Genomic DNA, 19,737 nt, shown 5'->3' with positions numbered 1-19,737 from the left:
AGGTCTCATAATTGAGATTTTATCTGTGACAACTCATCATTAATATTAATAGCTAGTGCCAAATATGTTCGGTTTGGATTTTGAGGAAGGATTTTTTTGGGGTAATGAGGAAAGAGATATATATATATATATATATATATATATATATATATATATATATATATCTATTACTGCAATGTCTAAAAATTCAATCAATGTCTATTACTGCATCTATTACTACATCTCCATTCAAATTACCCAGTGAAAGAATAGAATGCAAACAAATTGTTGAACAAATTAATTACACCAATCAATGTCTAAAAATCATAGGTAACCAATTAGATAAAATGGAAACCAAAATTGATGAAAGATCTTTTTGCAGTTTTCCATCCTCTAGTAAACAAATAGAAGCACCCCTTATACGTCTTCCAGAAAAAAGAAAAAAAATTAACATCAACCAGAATCAAAATATTCAAATGATTGATGAAATACTAACAAAATTAACCATTAAATCTGAACAAGAATCACCTCAAGTTTCTACGATCACAAAAAATTGTGACACTAGTACTTCTAGTCAAAAAGAACAAACTTCTTCTGATGAAGAAATCACACAACTCCAAAACCAGTTCTCCAGTCAAGGAATTAACCGTCTTATCAATCCCTCAACCAACACTACCACTCTTACCAAAAATTAGTATTCTAGACCAACCCCTCCTGATTTACAATATGAAGAAAATAATCTATCCAATCAATTTTCTGTTTCTTCTAATAAATTATATGAATGGAATATTGATGGCTTGAGTGAACACCAAATATTAGAAAAATTAAATCACATGTCAATGGCTGCTAACAGCTACTTAGGAAATACAGATCTTAATCAACTACAAATAGTTGATCTACTAACTTCTGGTTTCACTGGAATGTTAAAAGCATGGTGGGATAAATATCTCACCCATGAGTCACGAGAAGAGGTTAAACATGCTGTCCAATTAGATGAAAATGGTCTCCCAATTTTTGACAATGAAATTGGAATGGGAACACCAGATGGAGTCAATACTTTAATTTATACCATCATTAAACATTTTATTGGACAGCCCAGTAACATTACTTCTAGGATACATGATCAGCTAAGCAATTTGCATTGTCCAACATTAAGTGATTTTAGGTGGTACAAATATGTTTTTACATCTAGAGTCATGCTCAGAGATAATTGTACAAAATCATTTTGGAAAGAAAAGTTTATTAATGAACTTCCTAATTTATTTGCTCACAAAATTAGGGATGTTCTTAGTCAACCAACAGGAGTCATTGAATATGATAAATTAACGTATGGTGACATTATTAGTACCATTCAAAAAGAAGGTCTAAGAATGTGCATTGACATGAAAATTAGTAAACAAGCCCAAAAAGATAAAAATAAAGCCAAGTATGAGTTAGGAAACTTTTGTGAACAGTATGATCTACCACCTGTAGCACCATCACGAAGAAAACCCAAACACCATACTAAACCAACCTACAATAGTAAGAATTATCGATACTCAAAAAATAGTAAACCCAAATTATCCAAAGAAAAATATTACGAAAAACCCAAAAATCAAAAGAATAAAAAGAAGCACGATGACAAGAGTAACATTACGTGTTACAACTGTGGTAAAAAAGGACATTACGAAACTGAATGTAAAGTCCAAGCCAAAATCAGTCAACTAAATATATCTGATACTGATAAACAGCATATCTTGGAGATTTTCCGAATTGCAAATCTAAACAATTCTGATGATGAAGAAGATATTAGTACATCCTCTGATTACCATTCCCTTAGTGAAAGTCCAAATGAAGATCAAATTAAAATTGGTTGTACTGATAATTGTTGTAAGAAATTAAATGTACTTACTAAAGAATTACCAGAAGAAGAATTATTGATTGATCTAATCAGCCGAATAGATGATCCAGAATTAAAACAACAATATATTAAAAAACTAAAACAACTCTTGTTACAACAAGGGAAACAACCCCAGTACAATAAACCAACAGTAAGCCTCAATGCTACTATAGAACGTTTTAATAAAATCAATAAAGAAGTCACTTTACATGATTTACAGTATGAAATAAATCTTATTAAAATAGAAATTACGAAGATTAAAAACCAACTTCCCAAATTAGCATTGACTAACAAATTCCTCAGAAAAAATAAAGACAGTTCATTTTCTGAAGAAACCTTCGAAGATGATACTCAAAATCCCAGCCAAGAAAAAGATATTGACCACCCAAACAGTGATCAAGATATTGACCAACCCAACAGTAACCATAATAGTCACAGATTAAGTATAATCAATCAAATAAACATACAGAAATGGCATGCCCGTATTAAATTGATAATAGGTGATTATAAAATACAGGTTACTGCTCTCATCGATACAGGAGCAGATTTAAATTGTATTCAGGAAAGTTTGATACCTGTTAAATATTATCAAGAAACAACTGAACGATTAAGTTCTGCAAATGGAGGTAAAATGATAATTAAATACAAATTGCCCGAAGTAAATATTTGCCAAAATAAAATTGATTTCAAAACCTCTTTTGTTTTAGTCAAAAATTTAACTGACAAGGTAATTTTAGGAATGCCCTTCATTTATTTACTCTATCCATTCACAGTCACTAGTAACAACATCATGTCTTGCGATCAACAAGTCACTTTTGAATTTTTATCAACACCAGACAAAAATGAATTAAGTCAATTGCAAAATTATTCTATTTATTTTACTAATGATTCATTTGATTATTTTACAGATGGCTCAAAGTCAACACAAAACAATTCCCTTTGGAAAAATCCTTCTGCCAGTATTCTCTGAAGGAGCCAGCACAAAATTTAGGAAGCTAAATTACTTAGAGAGCATGGATGAAACCCAACAATGTCTTCTGGATAATCTCTGGAATACAAGAGGGGATCACCGTAGATTATTAGACAGCTTAAATTGTTTAAGTATTTATTTTAATCAGCAAACTAGTGGAGTTATTTTCCCTAGTTCTCTTGATGGAGTTTCAAGTAACCCATCTTTAGTCAGCACTAGTTCATCTACTAACCTCCCTTCTTGTAAGCATTGTGATTCAATGGCTTGCAAATATTTTGATTTAAACTGCAGGTATTACCAGCAGTCAACTGAAAATAATCAGCTCAAAGCAGAAATCACTGCATTGAAGAATCAGTCACTTGAAGCCAAGAAGACCTCTTTTATCCCACTGGTAAAAGAAGTGAAAAAAACTATCATCCCCACTGGATGGTAGTAAAGGTGTACATGTGCAATCATCCCTACTGGATGATGGTGAAAGCGTAAGTGTATTTGAAACTTTTCAAGAAAAAGCTTTCAAAACCATAGCTTTACCACAATCCCTATCCCTACTCCCCAAGTCACTACCATTAGATGTAGTCAGCCATATTCAACATTTGGCCAGACAATCTGGTCACCATTTTCAAGAATTCCTATTTGAAACCCTTACTAAATTAGCCAGTCAACCAACCCCAGGATTATCAATCACTTGGGAAACTCACTATAATGAAAACCAAGATCGAGTCACCTGCCCAAAAACTAATCCATTATGTTTAGAGACACCATTAGAAAGATATGATTGCCCATGCCAATTAATATTTAGCATTCCTAAAGCTTGCATCCATATGCAGCATTTTCAAGACCTTGTTCTTTCATACAAAGGACAAATTATTCAAGTCAGCCCAATGACCCTATTAGACCATGGATTTCTTAAACAAATCATCTTTACTGACCCAGAGCAAACTGACCGAGTCACTAGAAAGTTAGCCATATGTGTTAACAATATCTTTGACAAACATAGAGCACTAAAAAATGTCAAGTTTTAATCTCCAGTAAAATGCCCGAATGGACCAACACAGGGAATGTGATATTGGCACAACATATCATGTATCTCTCTACTAATTGGCCTTTCAGTAGGCTACATGCTCCTATTGATCTTATTAAAGATGAATGCCCTTGGCCATGTTCTGAACCTATTAGAGCACAGATCAGACATCACAGGGCCAAGACAATTGCAAATGATCTTGAAAATAATGATTATTTCTAAGAAGGCAGATATCACTTAATTTGTGAGGATTCTGTTCAAAAAATCAAGTCCACTGATCCTATTCAAGAAGTCCTATTTATTTATTATACAAAATTCCAAAATCTTGTCAGAGATTACAAACTCTATTGGGATCACAATATGGGTTCCCAGAATGATGATGACCAAGAATCCGGCCCAGACATCAACAATGAAGACGATGGGCAAGATTATTGGGATAATCTAACAAATGAAGAGTTGCAAAACCTGGACAACATGATGGAATTCTAGTCAAAGGAAATAACCATTGCTACTTGGCCCCCACCAGCACCGAAAGTAACAACAGTCAGCTTTCAAGAGCTCCAACAGTCAGCAGTCTATTATTGCTTTTGACAATCTGCAAAAGCATCAACAGTCAGCAGTCAATTATTTCTACTTTTGGTCCCCACCAGCACCGAAAGTAGGAAAAATCATCCACTTTAGTCATCATTTCTCCACCGAAAGGGGAAAAGTCACGTGATTGAATTATTTGTAATACTCAGGACCTTAGTCTATAAAAGGATCCAAGAGTAATGTAGTGAGGGGGGAATAAGAGGCAATTGCAGAGTTAATTGCATACTTGCTCTCAAGAGTTAACTCAGAGATATTTTAGATACTCTTCTACAAAGTTATTAGAGTTCTGAATATACTCTTCTATCCCAGTTAATTGCTGAGTATCAATCTACTCCAGCTTCCTTTGTAAACCGGTAAACCATTCATGTACTGTTTTAATTCAGTAATTGAATTACAATTCCAGTAATTACTTCTGTTCTTACTTTTGTTCATATTAAGTTATTCTATACTCAACTATAAAAACTATCATATAATTGCACTATTCATCCGAATTACTATTCATTACTGTTCATGGTACTATTCACCTACGGATTTAACTATTCATAATTGATTCCTTTTCAATTTAAACGTATCATTCAACTTTAACTTTTGCTTTTACTATTGTTGATTAATTGATTGATTTCTTCAGTCACTTTTCTATAAATATCTCAGTCACCTCCCTCCTTTTGGATCACCTTCCACTCTGTATCTCTCCCCTACTCTGATAATACCCATGTTCTCCTACTGTGTCTGTGCTTCCGTCCCCATTTAGTATCAGAGCACAGACACAGTAGGGGAACATGGGTATTATCAGAGTAGAAGAGAGATACAGAGTGGGAGGTGAGTAGGAAGGAGGAGGTGACTGAGATATTTATAGAGAAGTGACTGAAGAAATCAATTAATCAACAATAGTAAAAGCAAAAGTTGAAGTTGAATGATACGTTTAATTGAAAAGGAATCAATTATGAATAGTTAAATCCGTGGGTGAATAGTACCATGAACAGTAATGAATAGTAATTCAGATGAATAGTGCAATTATATGATAGCTCTTATAGTTGAGTATAGAATAGTGCAATTATATGATAGTTCTATAGTTGAGTATAGAATAACTTAATATGAACACAAGTAAGAACAGAAGTAATTACTGGAATTGTAATTCAATTACTGAATTAAAACAGTACATGAATGGTTTACCGGTTTACAAAGGAAGCTGGAGTAGATTGATACTCAGCAATTAACTGGGATAGAAGAGTATATTCAGAACTCTAATAACTTTGTAGAAGAGTATCTAAAATATCTCTGAGTTAACTCTTGAGAGCAAGTATGCTTGGCTTTGATACCAAATGGGGGCGGAAGCACAGACACAGTAGGGGAACATGGGTATTATCAGAGTAGGGGAGAGATACAGAGTGGGAGGTCAGTAGGAAGGAGGGAGGTGACTGAGATATTTATAGAAAAGTGACTGAAGAAATCAATCAATTAATCAACAATAGTAAAAGCAAGAGTTAAAGTTGAATGATACGTTTAAATTGAAAAGGAATCAATTATGAATAGTTAAATCCGTGGGTGAATAGTACCATGTTATGAATAGTTAAATCCATGGGTGAATAGTATCATGAACAGTAATGAATAGTAATTCGGATGAATAGTGCAATTATATAATAGTTCTATATATATATATATATATATATAATATTGGAAATTATGTGCACGAGTTTTGAGACCTAAAACGATGGAAAATTCATAAAATGGATTCTTGCAAAAAAAATAAAAATAAAAGTAGATATTAGCTCATAATTTGATGTGGTCCAAGGATTGACAATTGACATAGCATTTCATGGAGATTATTAAAAAAACAAATGAAAAAGAAAAATCGGCAACGACCCTCAGGCTGAGAATGTGTGTATACAAAAATTTCCAATTGAGTTCCCAAAGTTTCAAAAATCAGCAACTAACCCCAAGTTTGAGAAAAGTTTTTCTTGAGGCCTTCAGCAATAAAAACCCCAAACAAATACCAGTGCCTTCGTGGGTTGGAAGTCATATACAGCAGCAGCAGAAGCTGTGTGGAAAATGGTGAAACTCTTCTCCTCCTCAACGTCGATGTCCAAATTCATCATCATTCTGTCTGTATCCTTTCTTTGCTCACCATTAACATCTGAAGCTGCTGCATCTTCCTCCTCCCCAGCTGCCTTCGTCAAGAAGACCATTTCTTCTCACTCCATCGTCATCTTCTCCAAATCCTACTGCCCGTACGCTCTCTCTCTCTCTCTCTCTCTCTCTCTCTCTCTCTCTCTCCCCGCCTATATATACAAATGCACATCTATTTTGTCCAAAACAATGTATGACTATTCTTGATTTGGATCTCTTTTCTGCTTGGATCTGAAATGGGGATCGAATTTGCACCAAAGTTGTTATTGTCTTTGATTTGCGTTAAGGTATGGGGCCGACACCCAAATCGTCATTTATCAGGAAAACATAATTGGACACTGGAAATCTCAATTTGGGTATTGGATGGAATCAGTCCATTTTATTCCCCATATCAATCTGAAGCTAGTCTAAAAAAGAATGGATCTTTTACTGCTACTGCTATCAAATTGAACCAGTATAGCTTTGCCATGATACACAAATAACTCCTAGGGTTGTGTTTGGATGACGGATTCATTTTAGGGATGATCCTAAGGAGAGATAGGAGAAGGTAGAGGGAATAAGGGAAATATGAGCTGAAGCAACCGTATTTATTTCCCCTATCAGTTGCCCTTCTCTTGATAAATCTTATCAAAAAACACACACAAGGCTCAAAAAAATTTTAGGCCACAGCCCATTGCCTGAGGCCAATCAAAATGTCTTTAAAAATTCTTTCTTGCCACTGGTCATAACTTGCCAAAGACCCAACAAGTATCGGCTTTATTTGGGTATTTGGTCTGACTTCTGAGGCCTCGTAAGGCCTTGCGGCCCTACTGAATTCCCACCAAAAATCCATGTTCCAAACACAGACAAGGAATTTTGAAGTACTTCCCGTCTCGGGTGTGCTAGAAACAGGACTTCGCTCTTTGATACATGGTTTAAAAATGCCTATAGACTTTAAAGACCAGATTGAGAACATTTTTCTGCCATTCTTTTTTAATCTTATCAGCTTCAATGGTTGTAATAATCAAAACTCTTGGCTGATATATGAAAATATGCTCGTGTATCTTGGGTTTGTTTTGCCGTCAAAAGTAGAGACTACGATTTTTGTCTCCAACAGTTCCAGTGTATCTTATTATGTTTGGGAATGTTATGGTTCCTAACTTCCTACTGACCTCGTTTGACTTCTTCGTGTAAAAGCATGTAGAGTAATGTGCTATTGTGCTACAGAAACAATTATAGTGATCTCGTTAACAGTAACGTGGGAGGCTGCCTGCTGCGCCCCAAAGTACAACAGCTCCTGCAACACTCTTAAAGGGGGTTTCAGACAAACTGCGTAGTTGTGGTGGTCTCTTATGTTTTCGATCATATTGCGAGTTTTGGGCTGTTTGGGTTCTGGGCTTAAAAAATGGTGATATTGATTGCATGTTAAATGATTTCTATAGACTGTCCATTGTGTTCTCAACAAAAACTGTACACTGTGATGTTGATTTCTATACAGATTGTACACTGTGTTCTAAACACACCTAAAATTGATTGATTTTGTATTTTTATTGACACTAAATTGTCCCAATGAACTGGACGTCATGGTGTGAGGGAAATCTGGCATTCTCCCCCCATCCTCCATCCCCTGCTGATTTTTGTATGTTAAATAATTTGCTCCTGTTACCGTGGTGCAATTAGAATAATAGCATCTTGGTGCAATATTCGATTTCCGTTATGCAACTTGTGTTCAGTTTTTGGATCTAACCTTTTTGACAGTATTTTCTTTGGATCGTCTGGAAGCTTGCGGTAGATAAATCATTAACCAATTCTGTTCTCGCATTCAGGTACTGCAGAAAGGCAAAAGCTGTCTTCAAAGAGTTGAACCAAGCACCATATGTTGTTGAGCTTGATGAGAGAGGTTTGTTTACAACCTTACTAACATCTTAAATAACTCAGGAAAGTATGAATGAGTGTAAAAGCTCCAGAAAGATTTTCTGACTCGGTAGATAATTTGAAACTGACATGTTAATAAATTAAGGGAAAAATAGAAAGCTAAAAGGAAGAAAGTGAAGAAGACTTTTAAAAGCATGCCCTTCTAATGACTATGTTGCTGCCTATACCAATTGTGCATAATAAATCGTTCAGCCGGTGAAAGTTTCACAGTTAGTATTAGCTTGTAGCACTTTTAGCAGGTTGACATTGTAAGGATTTTCACCCTTATTGATTCAGATTACATTTGACACTGAACAATTAGCCATACCAAAGCTTGAGCAGCTCTGTTGTTTCTGCGAACAGCAAAATCTCTTGGTTTGTTTTTGGGACTGACCTGGAACTTATCAAAAGGTGTACCTTTTTTGTCATTACAGATGATGGGTGGAACATCCAGGATGCCCTGAGTGAGATTGTAGGGAGGCGTACTGTGCCTCAGGTGTTCATCAATGGAAAGCACATTGGCGGCTCAGATGGTAACTAACTGATCCCTGTGCTTACTTTCCTAGTTAGTTTTAGATTCAATCTTCATTTGACATGAACACCGCACCTGACTACATTTTAATCTGTTGATTACAGATACTGTTGAAGCGTTTGAAAGCGGTGAATTGGCAAAGCTTTTAGGTGTTGCCCCAAAGGATAAGGATGACCTCTAAGCCAAAAATCAAGTGTCTGTTTCCTTTGTTCTCGTACTTTTTGTAGGGTAGTGATGTAAAAGACTGTATACTAGTATTCTGTGATGAGTTATCATTGTAGCTTTCAACCGGTATTTACGAACAACCGTACTTCATGTATCCTTTTAAGAAACCGTCTCATCGTAATTTTCAGACCAAAACTCAAATTACTTGTAGACTTGCATTGCAAGAGAATTGAAATGTTTTAAGGAATAAAAGATGACTATCAACATGCTTTCTTATAGGTCCATAAGCTATTTGCCTATGGATCGTAGATATAATTCATTCATTGGACAAGGCTGTGAGCTTATTGTGATTGAAAAGAAAAACTGAAGCAACAGGTAGCCATGACCATGAGCTTCCTAGGATCATTTGTGTTGTAGTTTGGAAGTTGAGAGGTTTTCATTTGTGTGATTCTATTCAGTAAGTTAGGAGGAATTTTTCAATGCTGCGTGGGCACCATGTCAGCCATACCTAACCGGTCCTGAAAAATTTGTTGTTAGTTAGTCGAGATCTAACATCTGGAGAAACTTTTTTATATTCCAGGTATACAAGGGCTCTTGGTATCCCTTTTAGGTTCGTTTTCAATTTTTAGGTCACTTCCCGAGCACAACTTGATAATCGGCTTCGTTCATTTTGTAGGGCTTGACGAGAACATTAATCATGTCAAAAATTATGATTATCGGACTTTAGTAGATATATGATCGGCAAATGTGAAAAATGCCATAAAACAAAAATTGGGTTCTGATCTAGTGTGTTTTTGGATCCAATTTTTGTTTTTTTTCATTTTTCACATATGCCGATCATGTATCTACTAAAGTCCGATAATCATAATTTTTTGCAAGATTAATGTTCTCGTCGAACTCTATAAAATGAACGAAGCCGATTATCAAGGTATGCTCGGGAAGTGAACTAAAAATTGAAAACAAACCGGAAAGGGATAGTAAGAACCCTTGTATATCTGATCAAAAAAAAAAAAAAAAGAACCCTTGTATATCTGGATATACAAAAGTTTCTCCTAACATCTGACCGTGATATACTGGTCTCTGTGGTCCATTCGCAGCACAAGACGAGCATAGTAGGGAAATTAAGTATGGTATGACTTAGGCTCTATTCTCATTCCAAAACTTCTTTTCTGTTTTCTGTTTTGTTTATCTTTTCTGAATTCTTGTTAAATTCGTGTCAGAGTTTTTGGATTAACTATCCATCTTGACGGGAGGAGTCTAAAAAGTAAAGTATTATGACCACAAAAAAAAAGTTCACTAAAGAAAAATAAAAAAGTCTTTCTTGTGTAAAATGTCATCTTATATGAACTTTTTTTAACATCGGTTCACATTTCATATTTTTTTAATTCCTCTTATCGGGATGAATGATTAATTCCTCCACCTAATTTTTCTCAACCATCATTCTCAACTACCATTGTCTCAACTACCGTCCTCAATCACCATTCTCTCAATCAATCTATAAATAAGCATATCTTTTTTCTAGATACAATACTATACAACCATTACAATTTTCTCTTTCAAACTATCATCATGAGTAATTTAACCCAAAGAATATTGCGGAGAGTTCTATAATGGGGATGGAAAATGGCTATACAACCCCATATCCATCCCCATTGGTCGTGCTCGTAGTTGGAAAAAAGAAGACTCAAAATGTTAAACCCTCAAGCTCTTGCTGTAGCATTAATAAGTGTTTAGTTTGAACCAAAATGTTGCTTTAGGGGCGAGCTTTTTGCTGGCTCGAGCTATAGAAGGGGCGACCTATATTCTTGGATTTAGATACTTAAAAATGGACTACTTTGATTTATACCGGTATTTTAGCAAAATCGCCAAAGGGAAAGGACCACCATCAGGCCAGTTTGATGAAATGTGCTGTCGTGGACATTTGCTGCATAGCGTGATGATATGTTACGATCTTAGGCTCTGTTTGTTACAGCGAAACATGCGGAACCGAGGAAAGTGCGGTCGTCAATATGTAGTGTCAGTGGAAGGATTCTTGCCCGTGAGACTCCATGTTTATAGTATTGGCCACTTACTGGTTACATGCCGGAGCTTTGATTGATGCGACGTGGTTTCAACTCACTTTGCATGTTTAACGTGCGAAGTTTTAATGAAACTAAAGGTATGTCGTTCTAACGTATTTCATGTGTTCAACTTGCGAAGTCATATAGCCTTGTTTGCTTCGAGGGAGGTTTTTGATAGTAATGAATAGAGAGAGATAGAAAAAATTTATTGAAGACCGTGCTACGAGTATTTGAGTCTCCCAAATGAACAAGGTCAAAATTGAAATCCTGGCAGCTGAGTTTGGTGAAACCCCGCGTGTTTTAAGCGCGAGTTCGTGTTGAATTCCTTGTTTTTGGGAAAAAAGAGCAGGCCTAAAATTCAGTTTTTTCCCAGAATTCCTCTCGAGAGGAAACCACAACAAATGGAGCAGCAGGAGCGGAGAACCATTAGACCGAAACACAAAAGGAAAAGGAGCAAGAAGAGTATGAAATCGGAGACCATCTTCGCCCTGATGCTCGCATCCCTTCACGCAACATCTTCTTCTTCTACGACTTTCGCCAACCCTAACAAGAAGCAGAGGAAGAAAAATGATTCCCGCAGACCAAACTCTTATCATCATCATCAACTCCAACTCCAACTCCTAACCCAGCTCCGCCTCTCTCTTCTCTCCAAAACCCATAATTCTCCTCCTCTTTTTCCCAATTTAACCCTACCCCTTCCCATCCTCTCTTTGCTTCCACTCCTCCTCACTTCCAAGTAAGGTTTTCTTTTCCCTTTTCTGCACTTGATTTTATGAATTTATTGATTAATTTTTCACTGAAATGCAGTGTTCTAAAAGTTGGCAGCCTAGGCCTATTAGTCCCCACCTAGGCGCTAGGTGGTGGTCCCAACACCTAGATTAGGCAGCCGACTGGTTGGGCGGGCGCCTATTCCCTGCTTAGGCACCAGGCCCCTTTTCCGCATGACTAGCTTCTAACATTGCTGAAACGAGAGCTAATGTTGGCATTTGCTGTCATGGTAGGTATGCTGAGGTTGTGTGCAAGTGTGCGGAGTTTGTGGGGGTGGCCGCGTTGTTTTCGCTAGAAATGAATGAGCAAATAGCTGGTGATGATGAAATCGTGAAAGGTCTGATCTTTGCGTTGTCGAGTTCAAATGGAAGGAGGAGTTCGTCGATCGCTGCTTGCAATGCTGTTTTGGATATGGCCACGACGTCGTTCGGGCGACAACGCCTCGTTGAATCTTCTTTCCTTGAGTGTCTTATGTGAGTATCTTCCTCTTCCTCTTATTACTAGTTATTACCCCTTGGTTTGCTCTTCTTTTGTTGGTGCGATTTTGTTGTACTTTTTGATTGTTTGATTGCAATACGAATGCTGCACATAAAAAACACTTTAGGTTCATTTTCTTGAATCTTGATCTTAAGGACTCGAATTCACAGCCACTTGTGCTTTATAATTTACATTGGTATTTTAGTAATTGATAATGTTTGACTGCAATGCTGTCCTGCACGAAAATGACACTTGAAGTTTCTCTTCTTGAACTGTTGGTGTGAAGGACTCAATGCGGGTAATGGGGCTTTCGAACTAGATGCTGTGTGGAGGGCCCTTGCTCCTACTCGCTCCGTGGTGGGGCCATGGTCGAGCTGCTCTCCCCCGGGCAATGGTTAACTAGCTAGAGCGCCCTGTGATGACAAACCTAATTGGGACAGCTAGCCACAACTTGACATTTCATGGTGGATGGGAACGGGAACCCTGTTGGTCATGCCCATGGGGGACCCCTTCCCATCCTTCTATTGACAAAAATAGTACAATTCTGTAGAATTTTTTCTTATTCTCGCCTATGTGATCGACCAGGCCATGCTGCGAGTAATGCCATGAAAATCCAGTTTATGAGAATTAATTAATCATCGACCAGGCGATGCTGCGAGTAATGCCATGAAAATCCAGTTTATCAGAATTAATTGATCACTTTGTTGTAGAGGTCGATGACCAAAGAGAACAAGAACTATAAAATAAGGTTTGAAGACAGTCAATGGTTGGGTAGAAAATCTAGTAATGCAAACTAAAATGATAGTTGCAGGTTCTTTTGGTTTTGTGTACAAGGAGGTTAAGCTGCAAGTAAATTTTTTCCCATCAGCTGTTGCCATTGTACGAATTTTCCGGATAGATGTCATTAAGCACTGCACCTGTTACAGGGGATGATGGCTAGTTAAGCTTGATAATTCCCCTCGGCAGTCAGGTTAGTTAGAGACTTAAGAGTCTATTTAAGATTGTTAGTTCTGTTTGTGGTTGTAATCAGCCAGTTGGGAGTTGGTTAGAGAATGGTACGTGGACAGCTCTGTTTATGAGGTAATAACTAATAAATGGAGTTATTGATCTACCGGGAATTCAGTTGATAAAATTTTGCTCTTCTGGTACTCTCTCTCTCTCTCTCTCTCTCTCTCTCTCTCTCTCTGTGTGTGTGTGGGAATCCATTCACCTGTTGATTTTGTACAACTGAGATGTCATTCCGGATGCAGCTGTTGCCATTACCTAGGCAATGTTACTTTGGGCAAGTTTGATCACAGTTGTGTTCTAAATTTCAAGGGTAGATTTTGCAAAAACGGTTCTCCCGTTCTCCCTTGCCTTTTTGTTTTTGTTTTGTTATGTTATTGTTCCTTCTTCTTTCCTTTACGTCCGACTTTGCTGCAGAGTAATAGAACTTGTTATATCACGACTTCGAATTAGAAAATTTCAATTAGGTGTATTCTTTCCTCGATCTTGACCACTATAAGCTTCTATCCTAATTTTGGTGACGCAATTGCCGGTATAACCTTCTATGTAATTTTAATGATCAACTTTGTCTGCCACAATCTCTATGCGCATTTAGTGACCACTGCTTTAATATTAGTCTCACCTGTACACTTGGACAATTCTGACTTAACATCTACTAGTTTTCACTTCCTTCAGGTCTCTAGAAATTCACAGGCATTGGTTTGTCTTTCTAATGAGGAAAGAGGAAGTGAGGCCCGACTTAGAATAAGGTTTGAGGAAGATGAGCTTCCAGTCTCTCTTCTTGATGCTTCCATTATGCTCATCAACGCCTGCTCAACAGAAAACCTGGAGAAGATCCCAAAGAAGCTCTCAGAAAGTTTATTGGTGTACTTGAAAAAATTCTGGACTAAAGTTCGTTCACAAATGTTACTTTGCACCAACACCATCTTGAAACGCAGTCAAGAGTCACATTCCTGTGTCAGCAATTTTAGTACAAATAATCTGGCAGAGAGCATTTTTAGACTCTCCATTATTGTGGATGAGCTTACCACACCTCGCCATATGGATGTTGTTAAGAGATGCATATTCAGCAGGGATGGGTCTGGTTTTGAAAATTTCATGGAGAACAACTGGGAGGTGTCACCTATGCTTATAGGAAAGTTCTCATCAGGTTTAAATGAGGGCACTGATATCTTTGGTTCTTTTAGACAGTCTCTAGATTTCTACGAGGCATTTCCTTCTTTCCTTTCTACGATCCTTAAGAATCTTGTTTCTTGTCCACCTATCACTTCAGATGAGTTAGACATTCTTCATTTCCTCAAGGAGATGAAAAATCAATTGGGTTGCCCTATGATATACAAACAGGACATAAGAGTCTTGAAAACACAGAATTTAAAAAGAGAGGTGCACTTTTTTCAGGACTTGCAGTTTCTCATTATGGATGATATTTTGAGATGCAAAGAAGCATATGAAGAAGGTTATACAATTGCGCTTCGTGGCATGGAGTTCCGCTTGGGGAGTATTGCTGATTTAGTAGATGGTTTGGCATACCTGTTTGGTCAACCATCTGCAGGAGTTAATATGTACCTGACGCCGCCTAATTCTCAGGGTCTGGCTTGTCACAGGGATGATCACTGCGTGTTTGTATGCCAACTTGTTGGAGTTAAGAAATGGACTGTTTTTCATCCAAAAACTCTCCAGTTACCCCGGTTGTATGAAACTGTTGAAAACACACATGAGGCTGCTACGTTGGCCCTGGATGGATCCGAACAAATTTTTCTTAGAGAAGGGGATGTTTTGTATATTCCTAGAGGTTTTCCTCATGAGGCGTGTACTGTTGTGGATAATGACCGACCTAATGAGACTGCTGAGTTGTCCTTACATCTGACACTTGCTATTGAGGTGGAACCTCCATTTGAGTAAGAACCCATGCTTTTCTTTTTCTCTCCTTTTGCTTAGGATGAATTGATGGATTACTAAAATGTAGTTGCATTACATTGTTATCTGGGGATATTTCTGAGATCCCAAATGCCCCAACTGGTGCTTACTGTGTTGCATACATGTATATATGCATGCTAACTTTGAGAATTTGGCTAACAGGCACAGTTGGGCCATAAAGGGTTGGAACTTGGAAGCATTTACTATAATTTTATAACCATCATCTTATCCGTGAGCAAGTCTTTTTAGAATGTGGCACGATCCATTGATTACAAATCTAATGCATAGCATTGTGGAAAACGGAACTGTCAACCAAACATGGACATAAAAGAATAATACCAATGTTCCAAAAAGATTGTGGTCTGCCAAACGGGAACTTACACATAATGTATTTTGTCAACAAAATCAAACTTCTCTTCGCAAGTTACTAGATATCAATGAGTTCTTTTAATTTATGGAAAAAGGTTTGATTTTTTTGAAAAAATGCATTTCTTTTAAGTTATCTTTTCATTGAGCAGACAATCTTTTTGGGACGGAGGGAGTAATCCATATCCCTGCTCTATTGGAATATTATTAGGGCATGTGTAGACCAGAACATGCTGATTGACTGAAAAGTTTTTGTTCTACTAACTGACACTGAGCAGGGCACATGTGGATGGGCCCATATTTGTGCCAACATTATATGATTTGGACATAATCAGATAAGAACATAGAGTTATGGACCCTATGTCCCGGGAAAATCTCGCCAGTGATGTCTGTAAAATGTATTTTAAGGTACTAAATGTAATCATTTTGCAACGCAGAGATTGATCAAACTAGTGAATTACTTGATTAAATAGAATTACTGTTAACTGGGTCACATGGAAATGCAAACATACGCATTTATTGGAGTGAATCAAATAGCATATGTTTTGCATTCTCATTTGTGAAAACCATCTGGCAAAATGAAGTGGCTGCATAGCATCTGGTCATGGTTAGAAAGTTCAGTTTTTTTTTGTTGATCAGGTCATGGTTAGAAGGTTATCCTATACATTTGTTCTGATGTTAATTTCAAAGTTGGTCCAGATTGAAATTGAATGTTTGGAACCACTTTGTTGGCTGTAAGCCTGTAACTGTAAGGCCATGCTATGGAATTGCCGTTGTGGCAATCAGTGTGCAATAGAGAAACAGATGGTCTGTCACAGAATTTCTGTTTAACTAGAAGAAAATACACTCGAGTGATGTGAGTTGATTAACATATGCTTATCCTGACCCTTTATTTGATACACAGGTGGGAGGGATTCGCTCATGTTGCACTTCATAATTGGAATCAGAATCAGAAGCAATCTAGTTCTATGTCATGTGATTCATTGTGTGGGAGTCTGAATGCTATTTCTGTGATCCTAATGCGTGTTGCAATCAAGCTAATTGGTGATTCTGATCCTACCTTTCGTAAAGCTTGCTTGGTTGGTGCAATTTCATTATTGTCAGATAGCGAAGGCTGGCTTGATCTGAATCAGAGATCAATTTTCAGCCATTTGATTAAAAGCATTGATGCTAAATCAAGTTTCTCAGATGCACTTCGGAATGTGACGATGTCTCTCCAGGAAAACGAAGATCCATTACAGCAGATAAGATGGCTGCAGCATCTTGGCAATGATGAACAAGTAATTGAGGTACAAGAATGGAGTATTCCTTCAATTGAACAACTTCAACACCTTATTCTATTTTGCCATGACCATAAAGATGAGGCAGAAGCTGCATTCATGGAAGTCAAGTGCAAGTTCTGCAATGAAGCAGCTTTTGAGGATGTGGAAAAGTGCTACAAGATATTGCTTGGGAAGTACAGAAAGGTCCGGAAACAATATACGAGTGGGATGCTTTCGTTGCATTGCAATTGACAAATATTGGTGCACCGGTGGCCATTAACCTCTACTTCATTCTATATGTATTTTCAGGTACTTTTGAGTTTTGACCACTTGGGTACATTTAGCATGACCTATGTTCCCCACTAACACAAGTAGAACTGTTTACATTATCACGACTACTGTTGCTCTAGTAGGATAAAGTGAAAAAAGTAGACGAACTCAAGTTGACGAGCAAAAAAAAGTGCGGAAATTAAACCAGGAGTCGATCTTATCTATATATCCCTTTGCTAATAGTGTTTCTATGGTGTGGGATGCTTCGGTGTTGGAGTCGGATGAGTCATCACTCCATGGTAATCAATGTGGTAGACCAGCTCCTCCTCTAAACCCTCTTCACGTCTAGAAACGTCAACCGTGGTTGGTCTACCTTGCTTAATTCTCATGTTTCTAACCTGCACTTGTCAGGCAATTAATTTATTTCAGGCAAGTGTTTATAGGTAAGCAAATGACCTTGAGGGAAAAAAAAATCCAGAAAGATTTGGAGGGAGGATTTCATTGTCTACCTGGATTTTGTGGAGTTCATTGTGTTCTCCAACCAACACCTTTGGTTCTCTTGCGAGCCGCCTTCCTTGCTTGAAAGAAGACCCGACGCATTCGGAAACACAAAGCAAAGCAATTGCAAGGAGGCAGAGGAATAGGACACGCGAGGATTTCATCTTTCTTATTGCATAGAATAGGAGAGCTTTCCTGTCTTTTCCCGTCTTGGGAGAGAATAGGTAATTTGCTGTATATATATCAGTCTTCAAGTGTGTGTGTGTGTGTGTGTGTGAGAGAGAGAGAGAGAGAGAGAGAGAGAGAGAGAATTGAAGAGAGCTGCAGAAATAGAATCTTCCCGGCATTTGGATTGGCCTCAATGTCCTCTCGTAACACCACAAATCATAGACACTAACATGCCTCCCCAGGACCCCTCCATCAATAAAACACACACACACACACACACTCTCTCTCTCTCTCTCTCTCTCTGAGACAGAGACTTGAAGAAATGCTTTAGTTTTGTTTGGGCAGGTGTAAAGTGATGAATTGAGGTGAATTTGTCCGCTCCGTACGGATTCAGAAACGTTCACGGCTTATGCATTAAATAATTCTCGTCCTCACCGATGAAGCCTGGTTTTTGGTCACCATCACCTTTGTCCGCATGCCTCTCTCTCTCTCTCTCTCTCTCTCTCTCTCTCTCTCACACACACACACACAGACTCACACACTTTATGTTGGAGTGGTGTGATCCGGAGGCCTGTTGTGCACTTGTGCACAGCATGGGTTTTGTGCACAATCTCGGCCGTCGGATCGTGCATCCAATAGCTTAGGATCTCATCTTGGCAATAAAGGGTTCTCAGACGTCCATTGCCGAGATGAGATCCGAGTTGTCGGATCCACGATCCAAAGGCTCGAATTGTCCACAACATGCAGCATATATGCCCCCCAAGTTCGGTGTGAAGGTTGTGTTCCTTTACTAATGTATGTTGTACTAGCCCATATAATGCATTTTCTTATGCAGAATGATTTTTCTACTACTTTTCTGTTGGTATACCCCCTAGGTAGGTATATAGTAAAATTCCAACACAAGTATTTCCATTTTATGCTTAATTCAAGACAGTGTATTGTTGTAAATTCGCAATTATAAACATTAATAAAACTGTTAATGCATATAAACCAAGTGTAGAAATCATTTTTCTTTCCTTTTTTTCTGCAATATTTGTGTAGTTTAAAGTGAAATGAATTTTTCACTCCTTTTTATTTGTGTAGATTACAAGATTAACATTTTTATGTTTGTAGAACAAATGTTTAAATGAAAAATTTGCCGTTCCACATGGATAAGGATTAAATAGGGAGTTCCTTAGTATTAAAGAAAAAAAGGAGTGCTAAAATGAATTTCCCTTAAGAAATAACACTTGTCCTACCATCTAATTTTTCATTTTACAGAAATCCTTGAATGATTAAACAGAGGATATCTTTTCATGGTGATTGACGAAATTGTCAGGACTCGGGATAAATTCGGACTATCTCTAAGCTGTTCCACAAAATAATAGTATTAAATTGTCAGAACTCCTTGATAGATCAAGAGAGCAAGGTGTAGATTTTTTCAGTTGGAGGGGTTAAAGTACAAAAATGTGATAGTTTAAGGAGGTAATCTGTAACTAACACTCACAAGTATAATGAAATGTAATTGGGTCCGGCCCATAGACACCTGTCCATTATGAGGCAACTGAGGCCAATTTTGTGTGGGCCGAAAGCAGAGATTGGATTGTACCATCCAGCCTTTCGGGCTTATTTTAGGTCTCAAATTAATTAGAACAGCCTTTTATGTTTTGGGCTTCAGTAAACGTCCCCATTCCTCTAATGAAAATAAGTACTTATTTTTCAAATAGGAGTAAGTGCTTTTTTTATTTAAAGGTGATGTATATTGAGAGAATAATATGTCCCGTAAAACAAAAAATAAGTAGTTAAAAAA

The 19,737-nt window shown here is 37.4% G+C and overlaps 2 protein-coding genes and 1 long non-coding RNA gene across 6 annotated transcripts; 2 read left to right on the top strand and 1 right to left on the bottom strand.

Annotated features, from left to right (window-relative positions):
* Positions 1–6,355: 6,355 nt before the first annotated feature.
* Positions 6,356–9,421, top strand: LOC131334007 (glutaredoxin-C4). Its single transcript, XM_058368875.1, has 4 exons — positions 6,356–6,668; positions 8,373–8,446; positions 8,895–8,993; positions 9,097–9,421. The coding sequence occupies exons 1-4, from the start codon at positions 6,490–6,492 to the stop codon at positions 9,171–9,173; spliced, it is 429 nt and encodes a 142-aa protein (XP_058224858.1). The 5' UTR covers positions 6,356–6,489; the 3' UTR covers positions 9,174–9,421.
* A 2,052-nt stretch (positions 9,422–11,473) lies between these two features.
* LOC131333889 (uncharacterized) lies at positions 11,474–19,322 on the top strand. Of its 4 annotated transcripts, none has more exons than XM_058368712.1 (5): positions 11,474–11,953; positions 12,219–12,458; positions 14,127–15,365; positions 16,655–16,829; positions 16,971–17,489. In XM_058368712.1, the coding sequence occupies exons 1-5, from the start codon at positions 11,619–11,621 to the stop codon at positions 17,262–17,264; spliced, it is 2,283 nt and encodes a 760-aa protein (XP_058224695.1). In that variant the 5' UTR covers positions 11,474–11,618; the 3' UTR covers positions 17,265–17,489. The 4 variants fall into 4 exon arrangements, 2 of the variants coding, with proteins under 2 accessions (XP_058224695.1, XP_058224682.1); XR_009201963.1 differs by adding an exon at positions 19,209–19,322 and having other exon boundaries at positions 11,475–11,953; positions 16,655–17,321; XR_009201962.1 differs by adding an exon at positions 18,294–18,483 and having other exon boundaries at positions 11,475–11,953; positions 16,655–17,321.
* On the bottom strand, positions 17,065–18,305 carry LOC131334036 (uncharacterized). The gene is made up of 2 exons (XR_009202008.1): positions 17,792–18,305; positions 17,065–17,680 (listed from the first exon to the last, which is right to left on the bottom strand). It is a non-coding gene; the product is annotated as an uncharacterized LOC131334036 (long non-coding RNA).
* Positions 19,323–19,737: the final 415 nt, after the last annotated feature.

This window comes from Rhododendron vialii, chromosome 1a (assembly GCF_030253575.1).
Source record: "Rhododendron vialii isolate Sample 1 chromosome 1a, ASM3025357v1".
NCBI lineage: Eukaryota > Viridiplantae > Streptophyta > Magnoliopsida > Ericales > Ericaceae > Rhododendron > Rhododendron vialii.
This window is presented reverse-complemented; position numbering and strand designations above follow the sequence as displayed.